We start from the raw sequence: 10,195 nt of genomic DNA on the forward strand, positions 1-10,195 counted from the left end.
CACCTTCATCAACATTGTCATTATTACCATGAGTATCACCAGCATTTTACTGCCATTACCATTGTTACCGATGCCGCTACCACCACCACCACCACCACCACTACCAACGTTACCATGCCACCATCGACACCACCACTATCAACGGTGCTGTTACTATCACTATCAACGCTACTATAACCATGTCACCGCCACCGCCACCACCATCATACCATCACCACCTCCATTATTACCACCATCACTATCATACCACCACTACCACCACTATTACCACCTTCACAATATAAAAATTTAAATGTACAATTTGAAAATAATAATTTTCAAATTTGATCTTATACATATCCAAGAAAATTATTTTTAATTCAGCACTTATTTTTTATTAAATAACTTTTCAACTTAAAAATTTCAAAATTTAGTCTTCAATACTTAATTTTTAAGTCTCACTTTATGAAATAAATGGTAAATTAAAAATATATTTTTTGAAATTTACTTAAGATACAAATTGCACTTTGTGGTTTAAAAAATTACAAATGTTTAGAATTTTTTATTTAACATAATCAATAAAAAAAATAAAATTCCTAACTGTGCTTCTATACAATAATGAAATGACTTCAATTATTAATTGAAATAAATCCGTAACATCATTAATACTGTTAATTGACTTGATAATTTATTAATAAAATGAGTAATCTGTTATGAAATTAGAATTCAAGGGACGGAATGTAATTTTTAGAATTACAAGTGGCAATTCGTATTTTAAGCAAATATCAGGGAGTGTATTTATAATTTACCCTTGAATAAAAGTAAAGGGTTTAACTTATCTCATGTTCAAATCTCAACTTAAGAGAATTTGAGGAGATTGTGAGGCCTATCATGATCCCATGTCGATTATCCGAACTGTTTATTTTGTAAAGCCCTTCATATATCTCATCCATGAAAAAAATAGATCGATCCGATAATCATAACATTTTCATTTTATCACGTTTGTTTTCGAAATATAAACGACAAATATATATTTTTTAAATAGGCCATTCATTTTTTTTTTTTTTTTTGAGACAAATATAATAAAATGAAAAATGTACATTTGCCATGGATGATGGACGCATAAGGTCCTACAAAATGAATGGTTCAGATTATCAAAACGGTAACATGATAGGCCTGACAGCCCTTCAAATTCTCTCAAATTGAGATTTGAACATAAAAAAGCCAAACAGTAACAGTAATGTTAGAAACTCATAAATATCACTCACAAATTTATCAATACTGAGATAATATAGTTGAATTTCAATTGAATTATTGATTTTTAAATAAATTAACAACTGATATGTAATAGTTTAAATCATTAATTGTAAATTTAGAAGTGGTGTTTTAAGAGTATCATTTTTTTTTTAATAAATAAAGGGTACTTTAATATACTATCATGGGCTTACATAAAAGTATCGACTAAGAAATTCAATAATGCTATGAGTCATGAAATGTATTTTGAATTTTATTTGAAAAATTAAGAATATGGTTTGAATTTAAAATTAGTAAAATATAAGTCATATCTATCATAAATATAATTCATTAATTTATTTTTTTAATAAATTTCTAAATTTCTAATATTGTTACGAAGAATTGGAAACATTTCTCCAATCAAATTCAACCCAAGCCCTAGCCCATACGAAACCGCGAAGAAAACATAGTGTCAACAAACGAAGACTTGGAAAATTGCATCTAAATTCGACCCAAGTCCTAGCCCATACGAAACGGCGAAGAAAACATGGTGTCAAACGAAGACTTGGAAAATTTGCATCTAAATCCAAATAAAAGATGTCAATATATGAACAAGTGGTTGTGGTTGAACAAAGCGACAAAATAAGGGTGGCGTCACATCATAGCTGGAGTAGTTTCAATACACGCTACAAAAAATTAAGGTTTAAAAATTAAAATTTAGAGATAAAATTATTTTTTAAAGATCAAATATTTTTGTTACAAAAAGTATTATTATATTTTTAGTAACGAAAATTAGACATTAGTGATGAATTATTTTTCTTTTATGACCAAATTTTTTGTTTCAAAAAATAAACCATTTTGAAACTAAATTATTTTGTCCTTAAAAGTCTATTTATTAGTGACATTTTCAAAATTTTATCGCTAAAAGCCTTATTTATGACTTTTCGGGACGACCTTTTGGCAACTATCCTCATGACAATAGAAATTAGTCCCTAAATATCTTTTGTAACAAAATTTTCATTTTTAAAGACCAAAACATTTGATTTTTAAAACTCTTATATGTTGTAGTGACAAAATAAAATGAAAACTTGACTATAACCATGATACCATGGTATCATGCATACATGATATCATCGCCTATTCATCATGTATAGGTCTTAATTTTAAGGGTGATAAATGAACCGAACGAGTCAAACATATACTGTTCAAGCTTAATTTAATAATTTTAAAGAGTTTCAATTTTTTTTTAAGCTTAGTTCATTAAACTTTTAAACTGATCTCAAACAAACTTTTACCAAGCAAAGCTTGAGTAGTTTGATATTTTATATAATTTTAGGCTTATTGAACCAAACCGAATGAGCAATTAACTGTTCAAACTTGATTTGAAAACCTTAAAGAGTTTTAAAATGTGTTCAAGTTTGGTTTGTTTATTTAACAAACCAAGCTCGAACGAGTTTTTAACAAGCCGAACACGAATTAAACTCATCACAATAGAGCAAGTTTGGTTTGTTTATTTGTCATGGAGTGCATCGACAAGCACATGGAGATGAGGCTATTTTCAGAGCTAATAGATTTGGTTTTCTCTTTAGGTTTTCTAGCTATTCTCTAACTGTGGCTGTCGCGGTGGCGGCAGCGGAGTGACAGTCGAATGTTGGTAGTAGTAGAGTGGAGGTGGTGATGCTAGCAGTGTGGTGATGGTGGTATTGGAAGAGATGATACCGTGTAAACAACTTTAAATGTGATTATTTATATCTAATTCATTTAAGCCTAAATATAATTGGGTTAGTAAGATGCAATTCAATTAAAAATTTAAAGAGATTTTAAATGAGTTTATTTGGGAAAATTTTTGGTTTTTGGTTGAATTTGCTATCAATATTAAATTATTATGGAATAGGTGATTACACATGAGGGAAATTTTATATGCATCAGTTATGGTATTTGTGGTATTTAGTTATACACATTGTAATGTTAGTTGTGACATTATGTTAGTTATGATTTACAAAAAATTTAGTTATACCATATGTGACATTTAGTTATAACTCAAAATATATATATATATATATATATTTTATTTATGACTATAATGTAAAAGATTCAGTTATGACATTTGTGGCAGTTAAACCCACAAATGTCAAAGGGTATACCCTTTGTATCATAGCATTACACATTAGGGTGATAAATGAATCAAACAACTCTAGTTTTGACTCGTATTCACCTTATTAAAAACTAATTCACGCTCAACTCATTAAGTAAATAAGCTAATCTTGATCACATTTGAGAGCTGGTTAAAGTTTTAAGACTAACTTTGAACTGCCAATTGTTTGACTCAATTCAATAAGTCTAAAACTATATAAAAGGAGGATACTAAACTACTCAAACTCGTATTGAAAGTTTAACAAATCAAGTTTGAATAAATCTTAAAACTCGTTTAAATTTTTAAATCAAATTTAAACAATTAATTATTTGACTTGTTCAACTAATTTATCATTCTTAAATATAAGATTAATTATCTCCTATGTGATTTTATTATCAATTCATGATATCATTCAATGATAACGTGATATTAATGTTAAAGAAGTTTGAATTGTATTAACTAGCATGACAAATTGATTGTTTAAGAACCATTCATCTTGTTTGGTAATCACTTTTTCTAACAAATTGAGTTTTTTTTTAGATTCATTTAAAAAGTATTTGTGATTTTTTTTAAATTTACTAAATACAAAAAATACAAAAAAAATATGAAAATTTAATACATTTTTATATTTTGTTGTATTCAATGAATTTTAAAAATATATATTCAAATTTTATACTTTTAAGTATATCAAGCGGATCTAAAAAGTAAAAAAATAAAAATAAAAATATTATAAAAAATTATTAGAAATATAAAAATATGAAATAAAAACTCAAAAAATTATTTTTAAAAATTCCAAACTGTACGGGGAGCAAATATTCCGGCGTGCCCGTATTCCTTTCTTCCGAGCTCCGTCGATGTCCGATCACCTGCGAGTCAATAAGGATGAGCTACCCGGCGGTGTGTGGCCGGAAAAACCCTCCGACAGTCAAGTTAGCACACACCTTAGAGGGAATAGAGAGAAGGGAGAGAGTGTTTGAGTGTAAGGATTTTCTTACAGAGTGTTCGTCCGTCGCGTATGGGGGGCGCAGACAGGCTTATATACCTTCTGTGCCCCATATCCACTCCCTGTCATCTCCTGACACGTGGCTCTGCTATCCCATCTGTCAGCTTAAACCATGCCGTTCATCACCTGCTCTCAACTGCCTGCCAGCATAGCTGGAGCTCGGCAGCCGAGCTGCCCTACCTCGGTCATACCATGCTTCATACCTTAAGCGCCCGACCGGATAACCGAATGAAGGACCGGGCTAGGCGGCATCTCGGCAAAGCTTAGCCCGGGATCCTCCTTTGGTCGGTCTTCTCGCCGGTCAGTCAACTACCTCGGCTGACCGCGCCTTTCCGAGCGCCGGCCTCTCGGTCTGTCTGATCTCGACAATCCTCGGACCGAGCATCCTGGTCCGACCGGTCACTTCCTGGCCGAGCACCTTCTGCACGGTTCGGGGCAGCACATAGTCCAAACTCTGCCCGGCCCAAGTTCCGGTAGCCCATCTCCGGGTGAACAGTCGATCATCTCGGCCCAATGCTCTGCTGGGCCCCCAACCTGTTCGGTTTATACCTCGGCCCAACGCCGGAGCATAAATCACCCTCTCACAAACCAAACAAAATGATTCATTTTTCTTTTTTCAGATATGAACAAGTATAAATTTAGTTATTGAAAAATATGATTATATAACGACATAGTTTTGTGAGAAGATTAGATAATTTTTAGGATAAATAACACTTTGCTTGCTTTATATTTGGTCACTTTCTCACTTTGAGATTTAAAATTTATTTTTGCTACTTAGCTCTTCATGTTTCAAGTTTTTTCCAGTTTATTCCTAAAACTAATTTCTGTTCAAAATTAGACAAAAAATATCATAATAACTATCATAGAACATTAAAAACAATTTTAAGTTTATGTAAAATATGTGAATCATATATAATAAAATATTTTTATATCACGTGATTGTCAACATGTCACTTTTTTTTCTTTCTTTCTAATTTTTAACAAAAATTATCTTCCGAAGTAAAGTGGAAAAAAAACTTAAAATATGAAGGCCAAAGGGAATAAATAAACTTTAAAGGTTAAACTAAAAAATTGGCCAAACATAAAAGAGATAAAGTGTAATTTACCCAATATTAATTTTTCATTACATATGTAATCACATCTTCTTTGAGTAACATTAGAGGTCACGTAAAAAATATCATAAAATAGATCATGAAGATTCTTCATCTTTAGATTATATATATAATAAAATACCACACACTAATTAAATGATGAAAAAATTTCATAAAATATTTTATAATATTTGTTTTTATAATTCCTAACATTACTCATCTTCTTTTATCAAGCTTATAATCATATATACCAACAAGAAAAGACAAAATCAAGATGGTAGACAAGCAAATTTTAATTTGAAAAATTATATATATATATATTATAATTGATTTTAAAAATTTTATTTACATAAAAATTACTTAAAATATTAATTGCAATGGGTCTCGGTTTGAAGTATCCGGGATTCTCAAGTGACAAACCAAGAAAATTCCATAGAAAATATTGCAAAAGTGGAAAGAAAATGAACACAATTAATTACCCGTGATTTTCGGGATTGGACTGATTTTTTTTATATCAGCAATATTAGGTATCATGAAAATTTTTTTATGAAAATAATTATGAAAGTTTTGTGATCCTTAAATTACACTTAGAATAAAGTACCACATACTAATTAAGGTATTTCAAGAATCATAAATTTTTCATTATCATTTTCATGACAAAATTTTCATGATACTTAACTTTTCTATTTATATATATATATTGCCATATTTGCTATTTTATTCAGCATACACTTCCCAACTGTTAAAAGTCTGCATGACCTTTACTCATTATGAATAGATCAATGCAAACAAGTGTTGGAATTCTTTCCCTAATTGGGTTTCTCACCATAGCAGCCATTGATTTTAGTGTCTGCAATGGAAATCATGATGTGGTGGTGATGTGCAGGGAGAGCGAGAAACAAACTCTTTTACAATTCAAGAAAGATCTAGAAGATCCTACAAACGGACTCTCTTCTTGGGAGGTCGAAGATGATTGTTGTAAATGGGAAGGAGTTGTTTGCGACAACTTCACTGGCCATGTCCTCGAACTCAACCTTCGAAATTCTTTTACTATCGGCGATGGTGTTTACCAACGGTATGACAAGTTCAGGTTGAATGGCAAAATAAATCCTTGTTTGCAAAAATTGAAGCACCTCAAGTACCTGGATCTGAGTGAAAATAATTTCACAAATATACCCTTCCCACCAGTCATTGCTTCTATGACACAACTGCAATATATCAACTTGTCCAATGCAGGATTTGTGGGAACAATTCCCCATCAGCTTGGAAACTTGTCAAGTTTACGTTCTCTCGGCCTCGAAAGTAGTATGAACGTTGAGAACCTGCAGTGGCTTGCTGGTCTTTCCCGTTTGGAACACCTGGACCTAAGTGGTGTGAACCTTGTCAAGGTACCCAACTGGCTACAGGTAATTAACAACCTTCCTTTCTTGGTAGAGTTACGCTTGGTTGGTTGTGAACTTGATCACTTTCCACCTTTTCTCAGTGCTATTAATTTTACATCTCTTGCGGTCCTAGATCTTTCCGGGAACCAATTTGGCTCTCTAATACCTGGGTGGATCTTTAGCCTTGGTAGCCTCGTTTATCTTGGTCTAAGTTTTTGTAATTTGATAGGTCCAATCCCTCAAGGTTCTTGGAACCTAACTTCTCTCGAGACGCTTGATGTTTCTTATAATCAGAATCTCAACTCTTCTTTACCAAATTCGTTGTTTAGTACTACAAATAGCCTCGTTTACCTTAGCCTTTCAAACTGTGGATTTCAAGGTCCATTTCCTACAATTGTCCCCAACATGACCAATCTGTCTCATCTTGATCTATCTTACAATTCTCTCAATTCTACTATACCCAGTTGGTTGTATAGCTTTAGTCGTCTTGAGGTCCTCCACTTGGGCTCCAACAGGTTAGAAGGTGGAATATCGGATGAGATTGGGAACTTGACTTCTGCCATCTTCCTCATCCTTTCACGAAACAACATTGAAGGAAGGCTACCGAATTCCATCGGAAACCTAGCTTCTCTAGAAATTCTCGAGCTATCATATAATGGACTTGAGGAAAGTCTACCAAGATCGTTAGGAAATCTTTGCAACTTGAGATATATTGGTTTGTCACATAACAAATTCAGCGGAGAATTAATCACTAGCTCGTCTAAATGCATTGCAATACATGCTTTGGAGGATATGCTCCTGGATGGGAACAAACTTTCCGGTTACATTCCTGATCAAATTGGACAATTTCAAAATTTGACTTATATTTTGCTCAGTGGTAATTTGCTTTCCGGTCCCATTCCAGAAACTCTAGGAAGATTGACTTCCTTAGATACATTGTCATTGGAGGATAATCAATTAAATGGAACTCTTCCTCAAAGTCTTGGACACCTTTCAAAGTTAATAAGACTTCGTGTGTCTAATAATTTGTTGGAAGGCACTGTATCAGAAGTTCACTTCACCAATCTTGCAAATCTGATGGGATTTCATGCTTCCGGCAATCGGTTGACTTTAAAAGTGAGTCCTGACTGGATCCCTCCCTTTCAACTTTCAGAAATAGAACTTCGATCATGGCATTTGGGTCCAAAGTTTCCCATATGGCTCCAATCACAAAAACAACTTGACATCATTGACTTGTCATGCACTGGAATATCAGATAGGATTCCAACTTGGTTTTGGAACTTATCTTCCTCGACCACCCATCTAAATCTCTCCCACAACCAACTCCACGGTGAGATTTCATATATTCCTGCTGGTATTGATGGAAGGGTTTTCTTAAGCTCCAATAATTTGAATGGTACACTACCTCGTCTTTCTTCAAATTTGATTCAGCTTGATCTTTCCAAAAATTTATTTTCTGGGGAGATCTCCCACTTGCTATGTAATGGGAATAAAGAAGAAAATCTTCTATTAATTCTTCTTCTAAAAGAAAACTTTTTATCCGGAGAAATTCCTGATTGTTGGATGGCTTGGACATCAATGATAGTCATAGATATGGGAAACAACAATCTGACAGGGAACATCCCAAGCTCCATGCAGTATTTAGGTGATCTGAAATCGTTACACCTGCGAAACAACCATCTCTCTGGAGAAATTTCTTCCTCTCTTCAAAACTGCAACAATTTAGTAATGGTTGACCTCAGTGAGAATGAGTTTATTGGAAGCATACCGACATGGATGGGAGAAAGGCTTTTGCATTTGATCGTTCTTATCCTCCGGTCAAATAAGTTAGATGGCATGATACCTCTAGAACTTTGTCGTATCTCCTCACTTAAAATCTTGGATCTTTCGAACAACAATTTGTCAGGTGCAATGCCATGGTGCATCAACAATATCACTGCCATGGCAATGAAGCGAAACTCCAGTGATTTTACCTATGGAGGAGGAGGAGGAGGTACATGCAATATCTATAATAGATGTCGGCGCACTATGGAATCAACAATATCTATTTACTTGGAGAACGCAAATTTGGTGACAAAAGGAAGTAACTATCAATATGACAAGATTCTTACTCTTGTGGCTAGCGTGGACCTTTCAAACAACAATTTATCTGGCAACATCCCTGAGGAATTGACTGGTCTACTAGGACTGCTTTCATTGAATCTATCTGGAAATCATTTGATTGGTGTGATTCCAAAGAAGATGGGTGATATGGTGTCTTTGGAATCTCTTGATTTATCCAAAAACCAAATTCGTGGTGAAATTCCACCAAGCATGTCAGGTTTGACTTTTTTGAGTTACTTGAATTTGTCTTATAATAACTTGACAGGTAAAATTCCATTAAGCACCCAACTTCAAAGCTTCGATGCTTCTAGCTTTCTCGGCAACAAGCTTTGTGGACTTCCACTTATAAAGAATTGTAGTGTTGATGGTGAAAAACCTAATGTGGGAAATGAAGGAGATAGTGAAGGTGTTGGATCTAAAGTGGATTGGTTTTATTTGTGTATGGCTTTTGGATTTGCGGTAGGTTTTTGGGGTGTCTCTATTCCTATACTATTCATTAAGTCATGGAGATATGCCTATTTTCGATTTTTAGATAATGTCTGGACAAGACTCTATGGGCATGTTTGATTGGGTGGATTAGAGCATGGGATTAGGATTATTAATCCGTGGACCCAATTATCTCATGTTTGTTTTAACATTTTGGTTTAGGATTATTAATCCAATGGATAATTAATCCAACAAATTTGTAGGATTATTAGTAATGGGGTAGGGGTGGGATTATTAATCCAATGGATATTAATCCAATTGGATAGTGAATCCTACACTAATTTAATAGGATTATTAATACTTCACTATTAGTCTTTTGAATCAAACATGACCTATGTTTATGTTCAGGTAAATATGGTAAGATTTTAAAAGTCATGTGATAGTCTGCTACCTGTGTCCCCATAATACTATAAATAATTAAATCCTTTGCGTTGTTATGTTAAAGTTCTCATGATTATATAATATAAGCTTGCTTACTGTGCCAAAGGTTCTTGTCAATATGCTTCAATATTTCCTCTTTTTTAGCCAACCTCCTTTAAATTACTAACAAATAGTTCTGATTTCCCTTAGCAAGTAAATTACAGCCTTAATGCTTCATAATATGGCAAGTATAGCATGTCAAATATGTATATATGCATAGGAAGAAATTTAATGAAATGCATGGGATTCATAAACTTGATTTCTAGTACAGAGAGATGGTAAAATTCACCTGAGAATTAGATCCATAACTTGGGTTGGGGTTGAGTTTCATTTAAATTTCTTTATTGATATATATATATATATA

The 10,195-nt window shown here is 33.2% G+C and overlaps 1 protein-coding gene across 1 annotated transcript; it reads left to right on the forward strand.

Moving 5' to 3' along the window:
• The first annotated feature begins 6,222 nt into the window (after window positions 1-6,222).
• Window positions 6,223-9,492, forward strand: LOC114289219 (receptor-like protein EIX1). Its single transcript, XM_082880789.1, has one exon. It carries the CDS (start codon window positions 6,223-6,225, stop codon window positions 9,490-9,492), a length of 3,270 nt encoding a protein of 1,089 aa, XP_082736915.1.
• The last annotated feature ends 703 nt before the right edge of the window (window positions 9,493-10,195 follow it).

This window comes from Camellia sinensis, chromosome 7 (genome assembly GCF_055761805.1).
Source record: "Camellia sinensis isolate YWXY chromosome 7, ASM5576180v1, whole genome shotgun sequence".
Taxonomy (NCBI): Eukaryota; Viridiplantae; Streptophyta; class Magnoliopsida; order Ericales; family Theaceae; genus Camellia; species Camellia sinensis.

Bases quoted from the DNA above. Each gene is read 5' to 3' on its own strand.
- LOC114289219 (XM_082880789.1), top strand. From the start codon at position 6,223: ATGCAAACAAGTGTTGGAATTCTTTCCCTAATTGGGTTTCTCACCATA.